Source organism: Rhineura floridana, chromosome 9, assembly GCF_030035675.1.
Source record: "Rhineura floridana isolate rRhiFlo1 chromosome 9, rRhiFlo1.hap2, whole genome shotgun sequence".
In the NCBI taxonomy this organism is placed as follows: domain Eukaryota; kingdom Metazoa; phylum Chordata; class Lepidosauria; order Squamata; family Rhineuridae; genus Rhineura; species Rhineura floridana.
This window is the reverse complement of record NC_084488.1, coordinates 112,306,677-112,330,123: the sequence shown is the minus strand read 5'-3', so window position 1 is coordinate 112,330,123 and position 23,447 is coordinate 112,306,677. Positions and strand designations below refer to the sequence as shown.

The following is a 23,447-nucleotide window of genomic DNA, read 5'->3' as shown; positions in this document are numbered from 1 at the left end:
AAAACACAAAACAATGCGACTCCCCAGGAAGAGATTTGGAATTATCTCTTATTACATTTGAAATATTTCCCCATGTTCTGTTAGAGACATGCTTGTATTTTTTTAAAAAAAATACTAGAGGCTCTACCCCTGCTCATTTTGCTCACCAACCCCACCTACCATCACCAAATGGGTCATCAAATCTGCCACCTGGCCTTCACACTGCTGCTGCCCTCCAAAGCCCAGGCCATTGCTTCCAAGGCCTAGGCCACGTAGATCACCAGCTCCCATCCTCATGCGGTGATGTCATGAGGGCTTTTATATATAAATCTTTATGTATCACTGTGTATCCTAAATGAAGACAATCTTACTCATGGATAACAAGCCTGGCTGGGGGTGGGGAGAAGAGCCATCACGTATGCAAGGAATGGGCAGTCCTACAGTCTAGTCCCATTTGCTTAATCGTAATTAAGCAATCACCAGCACATGTGCCCAGCACGTGTGTAACATTCGTGATCTATTAACTATGATTAGATTGAAAAAAATGCTGTGGAATCATGCAGCCTCATCCACTCCTACCATCTCCCATGTGAATTCGCTATCTCCAACCACCTGTAGTTGACTTTAACCATAATGCAGTATCGTATCTTGGCTATGGGGCGGTATACAAGTGCAATAAATAAATAAATAAATAAATAAATAATAAGATTCCATCCTTCGTGGGGGGGCTTTCGGGGGCCCCAATTAATGTAGTGACGGGTAATGGGAGGTATGGCGTTAGGAGGAGAACAGGCCAGGTAAGGGGAACTTGTTCCAGACAAATTGTGTCTGTGCCTTGTTACGGTTCTCCTCATACCCACAGGTTTGTTGGTTGTCCTATCAGCCAGCTCTCGGTTCTCCAAGTGCTGCTTTTGAATGCCAGGTCGGTACATAATAAAACCTCACTTGTCCATGATTTAATTCTGGAGGAGGGTGCCGACCTGGCATGTATAACCGAAACCTGGGTGGCTGATCAGGGAGGAGTTGCTCTTTCCCAGCTTTGTCCACCTGGGTATTTGGTTCAGCACTGTGGTAGATCTGAGGGCCGGGGAGGGGGGGTCGCTGTGGTCTATAGGAGTTCTTTCCCTCTCACCAAGCACCCTGTCCAGATGGCGACTGGTCTGGAATGTCTCCACCTTGTATTGGGCCAGGGAGACAGACTAGGAATACTGTTGGTGTACCGTCCACCTTGCTGCCCAACAGCTTCCTTAGCTGAGCTGACAGAGATAGTCTCGGAGGTGCTCTTGAGATCCCCTAGACTTTTGGTACTGGGGGATTTCAACGTCCATGCCGAGGCTGTCTTATCTGGCGCAGCTCAGGACTTCATTGCCTCCATGCCAACAATGGGGCTGTCTCAATTTTCTACTGGCCCAACGCATGTGTCGGGACATACTCTTGATTTGATCTTCGCCACTGGACATGGAGATGGTGATCTGATGGTGGGGTGTTTTTCATCTACCCCATTGTCATGGACAGATCACCGCTTGCTGAGATTTAGACTTACAGCGGCTCTTTCCCTCTGCAAAGGTGGAGGATCTATTAAGTTGATCCGCTCCCGGAGCCGGATGGATCCCGCAGGTTTTCAGAGGGCTCTGGGAGATTTTCCGGCTGATAGGACTGGTGCTCCTGTCGAGGCCCTGGTCGCACTGTGGAATACGGAAATGACCCAGGCTATTGACACGATCGCTCCCGCGCGCCCCCTCCGCTGTAGAGCTCATACAGCTCCCTGGTATACCCTGGAGCTGAGAGCGATGAAACATGAGAGGAGGCTGGAGTGCAGATGGAGGAAAACTCCCAGTGGATACAATCATGCCTTGGTAAGTGCCACCAATAAGTTGTATACAAAAGCGGTAAGGACAGCAAAGAAGCTTTATTTTGCTGCCTCTATTAGATCATCCCTATGCCGCCCAGCGGAGCTTTTTAAAGTCATGCGTGGGCTCTTACACTCTGGCCCCCACGATACTACAGAAACATCGGAAGCCCGCTGCAACGAAATTGCTGGACACTTTCAAGGTAAGATCGCATGTATCCGCAGGGACCTTGACTCCGATGTTGCGACAGATGAATCCATTGAAGTGTACGGAGCACGGCCTTGTCCTTCATTATTGGATGAGTTTCAGTTGGTGCAGCTCGAGGAAGTGGACAAGGTGCTTGGAATGGTCTGGGCAACCACGTCTGTTCTGGATCCTTGCCCATCTTGGCTAGTGAAAGCTAGCAGGGCTGGGACCACCGGTTGGGCCAAGGAAGTGGTTAATGCCTCCTTGAGGGAGGGAGTAGTCCCTGGTAGCCTCAAGGAGGCAGTAGTGAGACCCATTTTAAAGAAACCCTCCTTGGACCCAGATAACTTGAACCACTATAGACCAGTGGCGAATGTCCCTTTTTTGGGCAAGGTTTTGGAACGGGTGGTTGCCGGCCAGCTCCAGGCGCTCTTGGATGAAACCGATTATCTAGATCCGTTTCAATCCGGTTTTAGGCCCGGTTTTGGCACCGAAACAGCCTTGGTCGCCCTGTATGATGACCTTTGTCGGGAGAGGGACAGGGGGAGTGTGACTCTGTTGATTCTCCTTGATCTCTCAGCAGCGTTTGATACCATTGACCATGGTATCCTTCTGGGGAGACTCGCGGAGTTGGGTGTCGGGGGCACTGCTTGGCAGTGGTTCCGCTCCTACTTCGCGGACCGTCACCAGAAGGTAGTGCTTGGGGAACATCACTCGACACCATGGACTCTCCATTGTGGAGTCCCTCAGGGGTCGGTCTTGTCCCCCATGCTTTTCAACATCTACATGCAGCCGCTGGGTGCGGTCATCAGGAGTTTTGGAGTGCGTTGCCATCAGTATGCTGATGACACGCAGCTCTATTTCTCCTTTTCATCTTCTTCAGGTGAGTCTGTTGATGTGCTGAACCGTTGCCTGACCGCGATAATGGACTGGATGAGAGCTAATAAACTGAGACTCAATCCAGACAAGACCGAGACACTGCTGGTGAACGCCTTCCCTGCTCAGATGGTGGATGTTCACCCTGTTCTGGATGGGGTTACACTCCCCCTGAAAGAACAGGTACGTAGTTTGGGGGTTCTTTTCGATTCTTCCTTGTCTATCGAGGCCCAAGTGGCCTCGGTGGCACGGAATGCATTTTACCATCTTCGTCTGGTAGCCCAACTACGCCCCTATCTGGACAGGGACGACCTCGCCTCCGTTGTTCATGCTCTGGTAACTTCAAGATTGGATTACTGTAATGCGCTCTACGTAGGGCTGCCCTTGAAGACAGTTCGGAAGCTTCAGCTGGTGCAGAACACGGCTGCCAGACTATTGACGAGGCCCAGTCGGTCTTCGCATATAACACCTATTCTGGCGCGTCTGCACTGGCTTCCTATTTGCTTCCGGGCGAGATTCAAGGTGCTGGTTTTGACCTATAAAGCCTTACACGGCGTGGGACCTCAATATCTTGTGGAACGCCTCTCTCGCTATGAACCTACCCGTTCACTTCGTTCAGAATCTAAGGCCCTCCTCCGGGTACCAGCTCATCGGGAAGCCCGGAGGATGGTTACTAGATCTAGGGCCTTTTCTGTGGTGGCCCCTGAGTTGTGGAACAGCCTCCCCGAAGAGGTACGCCTGGCGCCTACACTTCTATCTTTCCGGCGCCAGGTAAAGACCTTTTTATGCTCCCAGGCATTTTAATCTTTTAATTTTCTTAATCTTTCTACTTTTAACATGTATCCTTCTTAATTTGTGTTCTATTTCATTTTTGTTGTGCTTTCTGTTGTTTGTTTATACATGTTTTTGTGATTTTTTACTATGATACATTGTATTTTATCTTGTTTGTTCACCGCCCTGAGAGCTATTCTGCTAAGGGCGGTATATAAATTGAAATAATAATAAATAAATAAACCACAACTAATCCCATCCAGTTCAAATCAGGAAGAGGGAGAAGAGTGCACACAGCCTCTGCTTAAATATCTCCAGTAGAGGAGAGCCCACCATGTCCCAAGGCAATCTGTTCTGCTGTCAAAACAGCTCTTACTATCCACAAGTTTCTCCTAACTTTTAGCCAAAACAATCTTCCCTTCAATTTCCACCCATTGGTTCTTCTCTGAAGCCACAAAGAACAAGTCTGCTCCATCTTCTGCGTAAGAACCTTTCAGACATTTGAAGACTTTTATAATTTCTCCCTTAATCTTCTCTAAACATAACCAGCTCTTTCAACCATTCCACATAGCACTTTGTTTCCAGACCCCTCAGCATGTAGTCACCTTCCTCTAGACACACTTGTTTGTCAATGTCTTCTTAACATGTGGCACCCAGATCCAGACATAGCACCCCAGATGTGACCTGCCTAGAACAGGATACAGCAGAACTAATACACCACTCCTGTTAATGCAGTCTTGAACTCTGATAATGCTTCGTGCATACCTAGATGGAGGATAGAAATGGATGTGCAGGGATTTATAAAAATGAGCCTATTATACAGAGGAAGAATTTACATTTGTTGGTTCTACCACTTTTCCTCTGGCCCCCTGGCCCACCCACCACTGGCATCTGACCTTCAGAAGGCTGCCCAGAAGAAAATGTGGCCCCCAGGTTGAAAAAGGTTCCCTACCACTGCACTAGGACATCTAGATATTTTTCATGTCTCCTATACATGTATGTGTGTTTTTTTAGGTACCGCCTAAACATAGGACTTTACATTTACCTTTGCTGAATTTCTCTTGGTAGTTCTAGCCTAGCAAGATTATTTTTATTCTTGATTCTATCCTCTAGGGTGTTAGCTCTCTCTCCCAGCTTTGGTAAGGATTCCCCTCTACACCCTCATTCAAGTCATTTATAAAAATGTTGAACAGCACAGGGCCTATGGCCAGTAGTATAGTGACAAATTCAAAAGTGCAGGGTTCCTTCATGTTAGTCCCAGCCATGTCTCCTCCCCTCCTTTTTGCTGCTGGGTTGAGAATGAGATCCTTATTAATGCCTTCTCCCACAACAACAGACATTCCTAGGAGCCAATAAGCATGAAAGAGCTACTGAGAAGAGTCTTCTCAGGGGCTGACTCACCTCCTTCCACTCTGATTGGCTCCAATCAACAGGAGAGGACAAGGAAGCATGTTAGAAGACTCTTCTCAGTGGCCAACACACCATCCTTTCATGCTGATTGGCTTGTGGGATGCTGGAGACATAGAAACCCTGCTGGGACCCTGCTCCCCTGAAAGTAAGGGGTCTAAGACACCCCCCCCAAAAAAAACCTGGACGACTACATTCCTGCCTGTGACAGAAACCCTTCTCTAGGTTGAAGAAGATGCTAGTATAAAGCCTTTAGGTGAATTATTTTGTTAGAATTATTAAATATTTTAAAACAAAAAAGAAAGCAACTTGGGAACTAACTTGGCTCACCATTCAGCCAACTACTATTTGTTTTATTTTTTGTTGTTAATTTTTTAAAGCCTTTTAGGCAATCTCAAGGAGCATTGCTCTGTGCTCTCCACTCCAGGGAATTAAATGACCCATAAATTCAACTGCAGGAGAGGTGTCTCAAATAATACCTTCAAACTCTGCCAACCATGCCAAACCAACGAACATGAGAAACTGATAGAAGAGAAAAAAAGAATAGCTGAAGCCAAAACTCTAGCTGACTTACTTCCAAGTAAATGTATACGATTGCATTAACGAGGAAGAAGACTGGAATGGAAGAATGGAATCCAAGGAGAAAAACCAACCACGTCACAAGATAATCTCCCAGCTTATCCCTTATTTTAACTAACAAGGTGTGATGACAAGAAGGCTTACAGAAAACAATAATAATTGGGAGAAGGGACTTGCCATGGATAGTTTTCATTTTTATCCCGCTCTCTCTTCAAGGACCTCAAGAGCAGCCTTCATGGTAAGTCCCCTGCCCTCTTCTATTCTCACAATAACCCTATGAGGTAGGTTAAGTCAAGAGAAAATCATACGGTCATGCAGAAAGCTTTGTGCCCAAGCTGGAATTTGAACCAACATGTTCCCGGCCAAAATCCAACACTCTATCCACTATATCACATTGGCTCAATACAGAAATGCAGCTGCCAGTTCTCTGTGAGCAAACTACATGTTTTGTTCAACTTCTAGAGCCTCAAAATGTCCAGCTTATACATCAACACAATAAGTCATAATTCTTTTTGGAGCAAACCACATCAAATCCATACCATAATCTTAGATGTTTAAATGCTGATAAATATCACTTCATATAGTCTCCACCAGGGAACAAGCCTTCAGTGTGTCAGGCCCTGCCCTGTGGACCTACCTACCAACAGAGGTTCAACAGGAACCATTCCTCCTTTCTTTCAGGCATCTCTTTAAAACAACTTTTCATACAGGCCTTTGAAACATGAATTTCTCCCTAACCAATGCAGTATTTATTGATGCTTTTATTATTGTTTTTAATGTTTTTATTGGTTTTTAAATTTTATTGTGTCTTGTATGCTGCAAGTGGTCTTGATGTACTTCTGAGAAAAGTGCGGCTTATAAATACGATTAGATAGATAGATTAGACAGAGGTCCAAGTTCAAATAAGGGATTTCGGCAATTTCTTTCCTTGTCAAATTCCACATTTTAAAAGGATCTCCTGCCTTTATTATATTCTAGGTCCTAGGGTATGGCCTGAAAGCGCATGAGGCTAAAGCAAGTCTAGATCTGGTCAATGCCTGAATGGGTAACTACCTGGGGATATGTGCACAGCCTTTTCGGAATGAAAAAAAGTGGAACATAAATGTACAGAAATAAAATAAAATAATTTATTTCCTAAACTGTTTCGTGCAAAATCTGTTTACTACCTTCTCTTTTTTTTGTACAATTTCTTCAGTATTCTATTCATGTAACTCCTACCTTTGGTGAACCTTGCTTGCCTTTCCTACGTTTACATTTATTGCTCTCACAGTTCAGTGGCTTGTCTTGTGTACGCAGTTTTTGACATTTGATCCTTTACTTCCTTCCTTCCTCATCATAAGAACACTGGCATGGATCCAAAAGCTCTTTTTTGCTAAGAGAAAGCATCTTACACTCATGCAAGTACAACACATGAGACAAGTGACGCAAAGTCTAGAAAAGTTATTTTTATTCAAGCTCTTGCTCAAAACTTTGCACAACCTCTTTCTAAAGACTTTTCTAAATGCTCACTAAAGCTTACATGCTACAACTTGAATCAAACTTATTTCTCAACCAAAAGCAATCACCAACGCATTAAGGTGCTGCACTGAAATGAGTCTTCCACTAGTACTACACAAGAGTTCACAGAACAGTGCCATCATATCACAGTTCTTTGTAACCCAGTCACTGGAAACACACAGGCCACAAGGTCTCACAGCCAACCACCTGGAAAAGATTCTATTTTGCAGGGTAAAATGATCAGCACCACTTAAACTCAGTGTTGTGTGTTGCCAAGATTGACTATTATGTTCCAACATACTGGTTTTCATTTTCCATTTCAGTAGGATTTGTGTCATTTTTGATTCTATTCAGCTTTCCTTTGATTCTATTCAGATAAACCTTTGTTCAGTCAGACGTACATTAAAGAGAGAATAAATGTGTACTTTTTCCAAAGTGACATCGATGTTAACTGAAACAGATTGGCTGTCCGTTCCACCAGTATGTTTTAAATATTATGAAATTAGTAAACAACAGAAATGTCTTCAGTAATGGAACACTCAGGAACTGCTCTGTTTTAATAGTTAAGAACCATTTTTAATTTTTTTTTGAAAAAAATGAATATTATAGGGACAACTACTCAGCTGGCAGTATATCATTAAGTATTATTATTTATTAATTTATATCCTGCCCATCCTCCCAGTAGGAGCATACTGGGCATATCATTATAGTTTATAAAAACAAGTGATGCCACTTGTATATGTACATACACATATGAATGGTGAAACTTGTGCTTCTGCTCACAGTTCATGATGAACTATAATGGCAACTATGGGAAGAATCCAAACCCAAGATCTACCAGGATGAGTGAGGATTTGGTGGGTCTCCAGCTCAGCTAGGACTACACCAGCATAAGTTCCCAAGCCCACCTCAGCTGGAGATATGCCAAGAGAACTCCCCCATCATGGCTCAGCTGGCTGTCAAAGCTGCCATAAGTCCCCCCAAAAGGAGTGTGATGGGAGCATGACCAGGTATGGAGGACACTTACACTGGATCCAAACTCCATTCAGCTCTCAGTCACATGACCTGGCAACCCGGCAGAACTTATACCAACCAAAAGGGTGGTGTAAGTTAAACTGTATTTTAAAAGCTTGCTTTTCCCCTGCCAGGCTTGGGGCAGCTTAGCCAGCCATAATCTCACCCCTGAAAAGGGTAAGAATTAGGCTAAACACTTTTTTCTATCGACTGACAGGCAGAACAATCCTAAGTGGGGTGAGGGAAGTGAAATGGTGGACAATCCGCCACTTTCAAAACCCTGCTGGCCCATACCCATCAGCACAAGAGGTGAGGGGCAGAATTTCCCAGAAACAGACCTGGCAGAGTTTTGATTTTTGTGAATTCTCCCCCATAGAATCAATTATTGTTGTTGTTAAGTGCCTTCAAGTCAATTACGACTTACGGAGACCCTATGAATCAGTGACCTCCAAGAGCATCTATAGTGAACCACCCTGTTCAGATCTAAGTTCAGGTCTGTGGCTTCCTTTATGGAATCAATCCATCTCCTGTTTGGCCTTCCTCTTTTTCTACTCCCTTCTGTTTTTCCCAGCATTATTGTCTTTTCTAGTGAATCAGGTCTTCTCATGATGTGTCCAAAGTATGATAACCTCACTTTCACCATTTTAGCTTCTAGTGATAGTTCTGGTTTAATTTGTTCTAATACCAAATTATTTGTCTTTTTCTCAGTCCATGGCATGTGCAAAGCTCTCCTCCAACACCACATTTCAAATGAGTTGCTTTTTTTCTTATCTGCTTTTTTCACTGTCCAACTTTCACATCCATACACAGAGCTGGAATACCATGGTGTGAATGATCCTGACTTTTAGTGCTCAGTGATACATCTTTGCATTTGCTGACCTTTTCTAGTTTTCTCACAGCTGCCCTCCCCACTCCTAGCCTTCTTCTGATTTCTTGACTATTGCCTCCATTTGGGTTAATGACTGTGCTGAGGTATTGATAATCCTTGACAAGTTCGATGTCCTCATTGTCAACTTTAAAGTTACACAAATCTTCTGTTGTCATTACTTTAGTCTTCTTGACGTTCAGCTGTAGTCCTGCTTTTGTGCCTTCCTCTTTAACTTTCATCAGCATTCGTTTCAAACCATTACTGGTTTCTGCTAGTAGTATGGTATCGTCTGCATATCTTAAATTATTGATATTTCTCCCTCCAATTTTCATACCTCCTTCATCTTGGTCCAATCCCGCTTTCTGTATGATATGTTCTGCATGTAGATTAAACTAATAGGGTGATAAAATACACCCCTGTCTCTCACCCTTTCCGATTGGGAACCAATCGGTTTCTCTGTATTCTGTGCTTACAGAGTACAAGTTGCACATTAGGACAATCAGATGCTGTGGCACCCCCATTTCTTTTAAAGCATTCCATAATTTTTTATGATCTACACAGTCAAAGGCTTTGCTGTAATCTATAAAGCACAGGGTGATTTTCTTCTGAAATTGCTTGGTCCGTTCCATTATCCAATGTATGTTTGCGATATGATCTCTGGTACCTCTTCTCTTTCTGTAAGAGCCTTTGTTGTAGAATCTTGAGCATTACTTTACTTGCATGGGATATTAAGGCAATACTTTGATTACTGCATTCCCTGGGATCTACTTTCTTTGAATTGGGATGTATATTGAATGCTTCCAGTCTGTGGGCCATAGTTTTGTTTTTCATATTTGTTGACAAATGTGTCAAAATTTAGAATCATTGGAGAAGGGAAAATAACTATGCCAGCTCTAGCTTGGCGTAATTGATGGGTCTGATCCTGGGGGCCTCAGGAAGATGAAGGGACTTTTGACCTAGCAGATCCACAGTTGCTGCGAGATCCAAGGTCTCCTTTGACCTATCCACAGAAGGCCCCACTTTGGAGCTTAGTGCTGGTGGAAACACCACAGGTAGAAGATCTATGCTCAAATCCTGGATGCCCCCGTGGTGGAGGGGCACTTCCACCCATCCAAGCCCCCTCTAGCAGGCTGAACTGCATGTTAGGATAATGCTGTAAATTTGCTCTTAAATACCTTATATAATGAGGTAACAAAACAGGGACATAATGAGGGAAATTCATCCAAGGACCAAGAAAGCGGGAAGAAACAGAATGTCAAGAGGGGATTAAAAAGATCCAGAGAACAAAATGGAAAGTTATCCGTATACTGGGAAATGTCAACCTTACAAAGAACATCACAATCAACAAAAGGCTGCTTAACAAAACTCCCTGAGCACTGGTGGATTCTGTGGCTTGGATCAATTAAGAAAATTTATACCCCACCTGTTTTTTGTTGTCATTTAAAACAAAATTCAGGCAATGTTAATGCTAAAATCAGTAACTCAAAAATATAATGCACGTTTTTGAATGTTCCACCATATTAACCACAGCTTTAGCATATCAGGAAGAAAAGTTCCAGCCCAATCTGATCTCTGCTGTTCTTAATTTTCTACTTACAGGGATTACTTCTTTGGGTTTTTTTAAAAAAATATGCTCAAAGTTGCAGTCCAAAGTGGTGTAGTCCACCACAGGACTCTTAACATAATTCTAAAACATGCATAGACCATTCCTTGGTAACCCAACATTTTGCAAGGAGAATTGCTCTGTGTGCTGCCTCATGGCAATCAACATGGTTAACCTCACAGCAACACAATTTATTCAGAAAGTTCTGAATCTTGTCTTCCTTCCTTCTGCACCTAACGCTTAAAGCCAGACAAAGCTTCCAAACATATTTGCCCAAATATTTCAAAACAGTAGTGCTCAACTAAACGTGAATTTGCCAACTTGCCAGCCAATTTACAGTTCTTGGAAGAACGGAGAAACACTCTCATGAAGATAACAAGTACAGGGAACACAGATATGAAGCCAGTAGAAAATGTAACTTCTCTTTAAAAGGATCAGTACCTTTTCCTCGACAAAGCTGGTGTGCCCCAAGGAGAGGGGAGAGAAGTCTCATTTGTCAGGCAAGGAGGGATCTGTTCAGCACGACTACAGACAAAACAAACACGGAGGGGATAAAGAGGTTAGAAAAGAAAACAAGAGACTAGAAGCTTTGTTAGTTTTATAGTTGCACCAATAGAAATGCATCTTGTAGAATTAGCCAGAACAAAGGACAGGGCAAACACATGACGTAAAAACAAAGACATACAAAACAGGTGCTTTTTTTTAAAAAAAAGAATTGATATTTCTTTTTTAAAACAAAATTTTATAGTACGTGCTATCTGCTTCTACGCAGCCTGATGTCTTGAAACAGACCTCGAGGTTAGATGCTGATCAGGGAATGATGACCCATGTTTGAGCATATACAGTATAAGCAGATATGATTCAAACCATCTCAAAACAAAACTTCAGGGTTAGATGCAGATCAGTGATTGATACCAGAGGACCAGGTATGAGTGCATACAATATAACCAGATATGATTAAATCTTCACCAGAAGGCCTAACATAATATCCTAAAGGAGTCTGCAAAAATTAATGAGGTTTAAGAATGAAGGGGACGAAGGGGAGAAAGTTAAAGAGGAATGGGAAAGACAAAACGGATTAAAAATACTTATGCTACAAAGATTAACCCAGATTTCTTAAATTCCAGCATTAACCAATATCAAATGGAGTACCATCCAATTCTATTAGCTAGAAATTTGGAACTACTTTAAGTCTGGACAATTAAAGATCATGCCAAAAATACTTTTACAAAGACAGTAAAATCAATGAGCAATGCTTGACGTTTTGAAATCACAAAAATATATTTACAGTTCAATATAAAGAATAATGGCTGAAGGATGTTCCCTGCCTGTGTCCCCTCCCCCAAAAGCAACAGAGCTGTTAATGTTACACAAACAGCATCAAGACTCAAGAAGCTACAAGCCTAACCTATTATTTTCCAAGACAAAAGCAGGAAATAAGCTCAGCAAGCAAGTGGGTATACAGTACTGAGTGTTATATTTAAATGTATTGGTTTGGGTTTATAATCCTGGTACTAGCCATTAAATACAACATCAACAATCCCTGAGGCAAAATGCTCCTGAATAAGGTATCTAATTAACTCTTAACATTTCTCAAATTCCATATATCATTTAAAATCATATTTAAGTAAAAATGACCAATATTTTATCTGAGCCTGTATTAAAATGACCCGTGTACTGAAATATGCTACATAACAAAATGAAGAAACAATCCTGCCCTTAAAGAAAATACCTTAAAGTAAACCTATGCCCCTCCTTAGAAGTTTGTTAAAACCTATTAACAAATAAAGGAAAAACTGTTTCTCAAAACAGGTATCTTTCCAAGTTAAAGACCAGAGAATGGTGCAATTTAAAAAAATGTATTAGATAAATGACTGCTGTACCAGATGCAGAAGAGGATAAGGCTGCTACTTTTAAGAGCTGCATAAAAGACAGACTTTTGGCAGAAGCAACTTCTTTTCAACTTGCCAAAATTCTATCTTTTATACAACTACTGGAAGTACAGCCACCCTATCCTCCTTTGCTTGCTGACATAGGACAAGGGCTGCAGCTCAGTGGTAGAGTATCTGCCTAGTATACAGAATGTTCCAGGTTCAATTCCTAGCATCTCCTTGTAGGGATGGGAGAGAACCCTCCCTGAAATCTCAGAGCGCTGCTGCCAGTCAGTGTAGACCAGCAGGTTGCCAGACTGTGGTCCGTAGACCATCACCGTGACCTTCATTCAGATGGTCTGTGGCATGGTATTGATTTTAACTGTATTTTTCTTTTATTTCTTGTATTTTATTGTATTACAGCTTGAAAGCTATGAAATTCAAATTGTAATACGATAAAATACAATATAAGACGTAAAAGCAGCAATAAAAATAGTTTTAAATAATCATATAGCACCTAGCACAGTTGTAGCATTACAATTGCTACAACAGGCAGAAAAATCATTAAGGCTGCAATCCAATACATGTCTACTCAGAAGTGAGCTTCATTGGGTTCAATGGGATTTACTCACAGGTAAGTGTGTACTGGATTGCAGCTTAAGTGGTCTGCCAAAGCCATCAGCAATTCCCAAGTGGTCTATGGGGGAAAGAGTTTGGAAACCACTGGTATATTCAGTACTGGGCTAGATGGCCCAATTGGTCTAATCCAGTATAAGGCAGCTTACTATGTTTCTATGATAGGTGAGTACCAGCCAGTATTGCAAGAAGTTAAACCCTCTTGTCCAACCTCAAACCCTTCCATGAACTATAATTTGTACATGCAAAATCCCAAAGGTGGGACTGCAGCGGCAGTAAATCAATTGTCTATGAGATAGGCACTAAACAAAATGGCTGGCAGTTTTCTGTCTCAGGAGAAAATAAAAGTTATTATGTCACTAAGGAAATAACAGAAATAAGTGATGGGATTTTCAGCTCCTCCCCAAACCTCTCAAATCATACCTGTCAAAAGAGTCTGTAGCTACTTTGTAGAGGTAAATAAAGAGTTTGCTGCAATGCTTTAAAGTGGGTGACACAGAATCCATGGATATGAGGTCATCTTCCAACAGTCTTTGAAATGGCTGGGTATTTGAGGGGAAGATGTTCAAAGGTCTTATTTTCCTGGAATCCGAGAAGCAGCCAAGTAACCTCACAGCATCAGCCAGCTTTTCATACTGGATCTCCGTTCTAAAAAAATGCGAATTGGCTGGCTCATAGCGCATAGCTGAGGTCAAGGTGCAGAGCACAGTGTGAAGCAGTTCAAATACTTGATTCTGGTTCACTTTCTCCCAACCATTCTTAGGTGGAGAACACAAGGATCTTTCCATGGCCACAAGTAATGATGTGACATACACAAATCCACCAACTTTTCTGAAAACCGTTCTTGTTCGATGACTCTCTTTCAGCACAGATAGGAGGGCCTACATGGATATTTAAATAAGACAAAAACAAACAGGATGTTATGAAGGCCAGTTGTTCTAAGCACTAGTGCCAAAGGGTTTAAGCTTTATTTGAAGCATCTGAACACAGAAGTTTAAAAGTTTCCCCAAACAATTTGCATGATTAAAAGTCAGCCTTCTATCACTGACCCAGAGAGCATTTTTGAGTGACAAACTTGCCTTGTTGAATCAGTTCCAAGATTCAACACGAACACACATTTTCATTTTTTCCCCCTCACACACACTCTGCAGATGTGGATTTAAGCGAAACTCTTCAGGGCCAAGTTCACAGGATCAGTTAATCACACAGAAAAACTCTAAATGAATTCCAAAATCAAGCAGAAGCAAGCTTTGCTTAGCGTCTCTTGACATACTCCTTCATGCATCAGGGATCAGATGGAAACTTGCAGAACCCAACTCCACAAATGTCATGCATTTGGGGCAGAAGCCCTGCAGCACCATCTCCCAGCAACAAAAACCACCACACCAGATCCAAGACCACTTCCACTTGGTCAGGTAGCAAGTCTGTCAAGCAGTGGACAACAGAATCTCCAATATATCTTGTGTGTCTCCAACATCCAGTAGAAACATTCAAAATTAGGACTCTTTGACCCTCACCTCCTCTAGTATTTCCATTTTAATTACTTGAATTTTTAAAAGTTATGGTTTTTAATAGAATTCTATTCTTCAACTGTTGAGATCCATACTGGGGACCTAATAAATAAATAAAATGGTGTCTTATTATGCAAGGCCTAGTATGTAAATTCCCTGTGCCGCAAGTCAGGAACAAGTGTGTGATGTATGACAAGGATAGTCAGAGAAGTTATGCCATATTTCCTTTCTTAATAATTACCTTATATCAATTTTGTTTTAATAAAAATTCTTTAAAAAATTAACATACAACTGCAGTTCTGAGAACTGTCCCAAGTTGTGGAATAAAAGCAGATGAAATATGAAAGATGTCCAGAATGAGAACAGCAATGGGAAATGGCTGCAGATCATTTCCAGTGTATGTTAGCATCCTAATCAGGGAATCACTTAGGCTATGAAATAAGTTGTCTAAGTGGATTCAGGAAGGTTCATCAATTTGAATAATATCTTTCAGAGAAATTGCAAGATCTGGATTTCTTTCAAGGAACTTCTCAGTATTTTCATCTTCAGTTTTTCATGTATTCAAAAAAACATCAGTTTAGATCATCCACCCTCCCTGCCCCACCCCCACAAAAATGTTTGAGATTAGAGATGTGAACTGGGACGTGATCATATGTGAAGCAGTAATTTCATGAGAAATGTTAAAATGTCTATAAATTTTTCATTATTGCACTTACCCTTAATATGTCAGTCTTCAACTGCAATTCTGTAGGTGGAGCAGAGTGCATTAATCCCAAGAGAGTCCCCATGTCATCATCACCACTTGGCGATAATACCAACTGCTGGATTATCATCAGTGCATGTTGCCTGCATTGTGGATATTTTACTATGTTATGTACGCACCTGGCTCCCCCAAACTCCCTGAAAATACCTACAAAGAAAACAAGGACAATGGAATAGGTATGGTACCACAAAGCGGATCTAGACATGCCTTGTAAAGGACCGCACTGGCACAAATGCCTGCAATGGTTGGAAGCAAGTGCCAGTAAACATTTAGAATTAGACATAAAAGGTCATTCTGAGCTTGCCACATACTAAGCACTGAATAGCTGCAACACAAGCAAACACAAAATCCATTTTGAATGCTCTTCTTAATTTGACAGCCTCTTCAGCCTTGAGAGATTCTACTGTGCAAATATTTATTATTTTATTACTTATTAGTTGCTTTTCTCACATAAGTGATCCAAAGCAACTTACATTAAAACTGGTTACAGTGAACACAGTCAATAAAGCCTAAAAACACATCAATATCAATTAAAAACAAATACATTCAATCACTAAAAACCTAAAAAAATGCATCAATACAAATAAAGGACAGGTCTACAGGTCTCATCCCACTAAAAGAGGCCAACAATAGCAGAGACCTCACACATTAAGGGCCAGAAGTCTGGGTAAAGGAACCATCAAACAGATAAAGATGGTGCCAAGCATGCCTCCCATGGGGGCACATGAAGGCCTCTGGTGATGAACACAGGGTCCAGGTTGGTTCATACCAGGAGAGGCAGTCCTTGAGGTATTGGGGTCCTGAGCCACGTACGGCTTTATCGGTCAAAACCAGCATTTTGAATTAAGCCCAGAAACTAATTAGAAGCCAGAGCAGTTGTGCCAGAATTGGTGTTATATGTTCAGACTGATCTGCCCTGGTCAACAATCTGGCCACCATATTTTGCACCAACTGCAGTTTCTCAACCATCTTCAAAAGCAGCCCCACATTTAACAAATTGCAGTAGTCTATCCTAGAGGTTACCACAGCATATACACTAGAAGTTAGGTTGTCCCTGTCCAGACAGGAGTGGATCTGGGCCACCAGTTGGAACTGATGGAAGGTACTCTGCTCCACCAAAACCACTTGAGCTTCAAGCAACAGTAATAGATCCAGGAGTAGCCCTAACCTATGTACCTGCTCCTTCCGAAGGAATATAACCCCAACCCAGAGCAGCCATATCCCATCCATCTAATCTGTTCTTCTGACAGAGATGGTAGTTGAAAGTAGTGCACCTACCAATGATCTTACTCTACAGGAGGTTGGTATGGGTGGAGGCACACCCTCATGCGTTAAGTCCCAAGCTATTTAAAGCTAGGGCTTTAAAGAAAAGCATCAACACTTTGAATTGGGCTTGTAACTGAATAAGCCTCCAGTGAAATTCTTTAAACAAAACTTTCAAGATGTGATTGGAACAAGCAACAGCAGTCAACAGAAACTTGCAAACCATTTTCAGCTACACGCACTGCAGTAATCCAAGCAGGACGTTATCAAACATGGATAACTGTGGCCAGACCATCTCTGCCCAGGACAGGACACAGCTGGTGCATCAGGTAAAACTGATAAAAAGCACTCCAGGCAACAATGGTTACCTGGGCCTCTAAAAGTATGTTGTTGAACTCCAACTCCCAAAGCTAACATGTCCAATGGTCAGGGATAATGGGAGCTGTAGTCCAGCAAGACCCTCCGTGGCGCAGAGTGGTAAGCAGCGGTAACGCAGCCGAAGCTCTGCTCACGGACGGAGATCGATTCCAACGGAAGGAGGAAGTCGAATCTCCAGTAAAAGGGGTCGAGGTCCACTCAGCCTTCCATCCATCTGTGGTTGGTAAAATGAGTACCCGGCATATGCTGGGGGGTAAAGAAAGGCCGGGGAGGGAACTGGCAATCCCACCCCATATATATACGGTCTGCCTAGTAATCGTCGCAAGACATCACCCTAAGAGTCGGAAACGACTCGCAGGATATAAATAAAATAATAAATAAATAATAGTGCCTCCTTCAAAGCACCTGGAATCACTTCAAAAGATATTAATTGACACCTGGACCCACCTAATCCCCTTCTAGATGCAGCTAGTAATGACAGGCAAGGACTGAGTAAACAGGTATGCAGCCAACCATCCAATAACATCAAACTAAACAGTGGTCCAGACACCTTTATGGAGGCTGCTGCAACTGCAGCATCAAGATATGAGCTATTTTATCCTTGACCTTTCTAGCAAATTTGTCATAACAGGCTTCCAAAGGTTCCTGAATATGTCCTATTAGGCCTGAGTGAAACAGACCCCGTATCATGCAGAAAAACTCTTCTGACCAACTTTGCAAGGATCCAACAATAGCTGAAAAATATGGCTTTTTTTGCTGCCACCACCAACACAGATTAGGTCTGATAATGAGTTCTTAACCTGTAGGACTAAACCTCACCAATAAGTGGTTCCGTCATGACAGTGGGTTAACGAACACTGATCTAGCCCATTAATCCCCTGCTAAGTTGAGAATGCTATATCCAATGTATATCCTGCCTTACATATCAGGCCAATGGTACTTAGGGACAGTCCCATGGCTGTCACAATGGACATGAAGTCCCACGCCAGCCCCTTCAAGGCAGCCTCAGCATGAATGTTAAGGTCCCCTAAAACCATAATCCTGGGATTGCCACCATCAAATCCAAGACTATCTATGTGAGCTCAGGCCATGAGACTGTTGAGCAGCAGTCCATACACCAGCAGAATCTGTAACCTGTTTCTGTTGTCTAATAGTAGGTACAGGCAATCAAAATTCATGCCTTCTGAACAGGCTTCCTGAATGGGGAGACGTAATACCCATAGACCATGGCAACCAGCCACCCCTGTATTTGAAGCTGATGTTGATGCTGTGCCAAGTATCCAGAAGATCGCAACTGTGTTCATTCACCCATGTTATCAGTAAGACACACCAGATTATCTGCTTTATCCACAATCAAGTTGTGGTTGATAGATGTTTTATTATGGACTGAACTGGCATTAAAAAGCAGCACTACAAGGCCCAAGGTTACGTTGACAGAACAACCAAAGTCCGCTGCGGTGGAGGAGAGGACCAAGACAGCATTGCAGATGTCTCATTGTCTTTCCCCTCATCTGGTCTGTCCAACCCCCAGCATCACAGCTTCTTTGAGTTGTCACAACAATAATAAGTGCCCAATCCTCTCTAACCACAAACCATATCTCCCAGGTACATTATTCAGACCACTAACAATATTAAACCAGAATGTTCTCTTTGCATCATACATAAAGTGTTGGATTGGGGCCACAGCCATTTCGTTGATCCTTGGAATTGTTTGCAGTGGTATTCTGCCTAGTTATGACCATTGTGGATGCAATGCATTACCAAAGAGGAACAATTTTCTTGTTTCGCTCTATCAAATGATCAGCTTGTATGATCATTTGGTCATGTTAAATTGGCATGTCACGTGTCAGTTAACAAAATGATGTCATATGAATATATGTTTACCACCACTATATTATTACTTGGAAAGTCTTTCTAGATTCTTTTCATTTTTTTCACTGTACCATAGGAAAGACCTCAAACTTATTTCTTACTCCAGTGGAAGCAATAATTCTACAAGAGTCTTCATGACCGTGCTGTAAGGACAGGCCTGAATTTCTTCTCCATTCCTATTACTTTAAAGAAGCGGTGACAGAGGTAACAAGGGCATGCAAATACCCACCAATCTACATACCCCTCCACTTTTGTTAAGAACGTAAGAACATAAGAACATAAGAAGAGCCTGCTGGATCAGGCCAGAGGCCCATCTAGTCCAGCATCCTGTTCTCACAGTGGCCAACCAGGTGCCTGGGGGAAGCCCAGTTTGCAGTGGTATTCTGCCTAGTTATGACCATTGTGGATGCAATGTTACGCTCACATAAGAACTCATTTAGACAACAAGGTTGCCAAGCCGGTCAGTACTTTATTTATCATCCAGTAAAACTGTACTGCATCAGGAAACCAGTACTAGCATCTGAAACACTGGTAAAATCCAAATTTTGCCAGGCTTCAAGTATGACCTACCTGTTTCTTCTAAACCGTGTCCACAAACCACCAGGTGATGCCCTGACTCTGCCCTACTCAGGTTCTATTCCAGCTTCATTCCACAGCTGTCAAATTCTACTACAGCCTTCACCAACCTGGTATCCTCCAAATGTTTTTGACTACAACTCCCATTAGCCCCAGTGAGCACGGTCGCTCTATTCCAGTGATGCATCCAGTTCTGCTACAGCTCTGCTGTACCTCTTGATCTCACCCAAGAGGACGGTATTTTAAAATCAGAACAAAGCAAGCCTATTTAAGTGGTCAGGTGAAGCACCAGCAGCAGGCTCCTAAGCCCTCCAGAACATATTCCAGTGGGGAAAGGAGCACACGCACGCATACATATATACTCAAAACACAATCCTAGAAAGCAGCATTCCAAACATGGGTAAGGATTCTGATCTTTGATAAGGTCATATTATGCCAGGTGCACACATTCAAGAAACAAAAGCTTGATAAACAAAAGCTGGTAAATGTAATCAGCTGTAGACAACTCAGTGCTAAGGTTCTGTCAGCATAAGGATTTCTCCTCGTGCGATAGAACAATCTATTCTGGGTTTCCCCCCAACCCTCTGGAGTAGATTTGGGGACAGCACAGGGTATGCACAGAGGAAGGAGAGGGAGAAAATCCCTTTGTGTTTGTGCCAATACTTGCACAAGTGCGAAAAGTTAAGAACGTAAGAAGAGCCTGCTGGATTAGGCTAGTGGCCCATCTAGTCCAGCATCCTGTTCTCACAGTGGCCACCCAGGTGCCCCAATGGGAAGCCTGCAAGCAGGACTTGAGCACAAGAGCACTCACCCCTCCTACAGTTTCCAGCAAATAGTATTCAGAAGCATACTGCCTCTGGCCATGGAGGCAGAGCATAGCCTTATCCTCCATGTATTTGTCTAATACTCTTTCAAAGCCATCCAAGTCAGTGGCCATCACTGCCTCCTGCGGGAGAAAATTCCATAGTTTAACTACACACTTTGTAAAATACTTTTTTTTAAGTAAGGCAACTAGAATTGTACACAGTTTTCTAAGTGTGATAGCACCATAAATTTGTATAATGACATTTTGATATCGGAAGCTTTTTATTTTCACTTCCTTTTCCAATGACTCCTAGCATGGAATTTACGTTTAGGTAGTTGAACACTGCCCTTTCTTCCTATTGGCAAGACTAGACCAATACAAACCTAACCCACACTAAGAAGTAAAATGTTACCACCATTCATTGGAAAAAGCTATCGATTTAACTTTAGTAGATACTAACTCAATTCACATCACTAGATCCTCAAAGATGCCATGCCCTGAGAAATAATGGTGACATTTCTGTAATTTCCCCCCCAACTAAGCAGAGGAGGAAGAGCTTACAGTAAGCCATAAAACATTACAGCTTCTCAAAATAACTGATATATTTATTTAAATAAATGCATTTTAAAACCACAAATTTAAATATTTGAAAGGCACCATGCTAGAATAAGTTTATCTTCTGTAATAGATGGCGTTCAATCCGTCGCTAAGGTAAACAATCGAGCAAATCTGTCCAAGCAAATTAAATAAATTCAGTATTCTGCTATTAATGTATCCTTCTAACAAGGTCAAAAACCTGCTTGACACAGCATTTCCACATTTGAAGAGATCACATAACTCTATATTGGTGTTTATGTTTTAAGTGCATTTCAAGGGCAGCCATCATCATAAGAGGCAAAGGTTCATTTGCTTTATCAGCCGTTTGCCAAATACCTGCATTTGTGTTTGATCCTTGAAGCAGTACTGTCAAGGTCTCCATAACCAGCAAAGCAAGTTGTTTTTGGTCTTCAAAAGAACTGTTGTTTCTAGAGTCTCCTGGAAAATAGTTTTGAAAAGGTACAATGAAAGAAAAAGTGGTATGCGTGCACATCTCTTCTGCTCCTACCATCACTCTCATTAATTCCGAATGTCACTCCAATGCTATACACACTACCTGGTGTACAACAATCACTAAAATAATGCTTAATAGTTTGCACATTGGGCCTGTCTGAATTTTGCATGCTCAGTATGAAAAATTGTTCTAATCTTGGACATTGAGCACAACTTAGAGGCGAGCACATGGTGCATCAATATTTCAGGATTCTGTACTCGGGTAGTTTTACTCTTGGAATCAATCCCATATCCCATGAGATTCGGCAGAAAACTAAACTGCCCTTTTAAAAATAATGTGAAAAGTGGTTTTGGAGGTGGGTTGATGATTGGAAATGTAAGAGAAATCTGAACTTACATATATTTTGTGGATAACAGGTATTTCCGGAAAGTAATGCAAGACAGATATGCATGTCCAATAGTATAATGAAAGCAACAGCGGGTATGATAAAAAGAACCAGATAAAAGCAGGGTTTGAAAGAAATGGGGGCGGGAGAGAAAAGAGGTATCTACCTTGATCGTTCAGAGCCTGTGTAGGATCTTTCAAAAGAGCAGCATACTTATGTAAAAGGTTCACCATCACCTCTAGGAGTCCCACCTCCCTGAAGACATCCTTAAAGATGTAGTCATGCCGTGTGAACTTAAGTAGTGTCTTCATTGCAATGATGCTACATGGATAAGAGGTGCTGGATTTTAAGAGGATGCTGACGCTAATCAGTTCTTTGCAAGGTATGTAATTCAAGCTAAAGACAACAAATTCAAGCATCTCAAAGTATTTGGCCTGTACTTCTGGAAGCTTGGAAATTTTCTCTGCAAACTGGGACAAAGTGTGTTGAGATTCCAGGATGAAGTAGTTGGCGTTGTCTGCAATGTATATATTTAAGATGGCATCAAGGATAATTTGTGCAAGGTAGTTGGTTTTTGCCTTCAGAAAAGCGTTCTGCAGCACAGAGAAGGCTTGGATGTTCCTCACATTGTGACCTACAACAAGAAAGAAAACCTGACAATTCTTTATATAAAAATTATTAGTCAAGCATACAGTTCATCACACATTATTTTCTAATTCAAATAACTGCATATGAATGGAGTCTGCAGAGTAAAATGGGGAAGCTCCCCTTCTTCACAGAACCAAACAACTGAGGAGCTAATTCCTTCTGATAGGGAAGGCAATTGTTTTGATAGTAGCACTGTGGCTAAGGGGCACATGTTGAAAAACTGTGACACCCCTCCCCATACTTCTGTTTTGTTTTTGAGTCTTCTATGTCTGGTTTTATAGACACAGTTTGATGTACAGTATGTTGGGTGTTGCCACATCTGAAAGGACTGGGTGTTTTTCTAAATATCTACACTGTTGCCAGAGGGGAGAGTGGCTAAGAGGCAGTCTCCAGGATGGGTTGGACATATTGAAGGGTGCCAGTGGCCAATCAGAGAGAGAGAGAAAGCAATGCATTGCTATTATGAGGTATGGTATTCTAAGTATGCTACACATAGATCCAGCTGAGACCATCATCACTGTAAGATGCTAAGCAATATACAATTAATACTATACAATTAACACTGTATTGCTTAGCATCTTACCATCATCATTGTAAGATGCTAAGCAGTATACAAATAATAATTCAAAATCAGTTTATGGATTGCCTTAAGAAGCACAAAGTGAGCTTGTGTTAAAGGTCAAGTTGCCCATACCACTTTATGGACTTGGGCTTTGAGAATGTTTCTGAGCCTACCTATTTCTACACTTTTAAGAACCTGAGATTAGCAGCAGTTCCAAATCAAACCACTGAAAACAAATCCAGGACTCTTAAATGTCAGCTTTTATTTTGCATGTATGAGACTTTTAAGAAAGAAAAGTAATCTCACCTTTGCCTGCAGGTTGTGGGACTGCAAATCCAGGCAACAGAAAAGGTGCCCCTGTAGTAACACCGGCTGGTTTTAATTCACTGACACCATACGTTGTTAATGAAGTTATTAGATTAACCAAGTCCTTCAAAGCATCCTTAGATTCTGCTTCTTTTGCTTGTTCTAACCTGAAAAGGGCAGGGGGATACAC

At 42.0% G+C, this 23,447-nt stretch overlaps 1 protein-coding gene across 4 annotated transcripts in view; it reads right to left on the bottom strand.

The window, feature by feature from the left end:
* Positions 1-23,447, bottom strand: part of WDFY3 (WD repeat and FYVE domain containing 3) — a 241,145-nt gene that overhangs the window by 131,995 nt on the left and 85,703 nt on the right. For 3 of the 4 annotated variants that reach the window (XM_061583316.1, XM_061583318.1, XM_061583317.1), the window contains exons 8-13: positions 23,258-23,424; positions 21,908-22,375; positions 21,239-21,340; positions 15,365-15,558; positions 13,561-14,018; positions 11,072-11,155 (exon numbers count right to left, since the gene is read on the bottom strand). In XM_061583316.1, coding sequence (XP_061439300.1) covers positions 11,072-11,155; positions 13,561-14,018; positions 15,365-15,558; positions 21,239-21,340; positions 21,908-22,375; positions 23,258-23,424 — 1,473 coding nt within the window. The remainder of the gene's footprint in view (positions 1-11,071; positions 11,156-13,560; positions 14,019-15,364; positions 15,559-21,238; positions 21,341-21,907; positions 22,376-23,257; positions 23,425-23,447) is intronic. The other variant, XM_061583319.1, reaches the window with a different exon arrangement.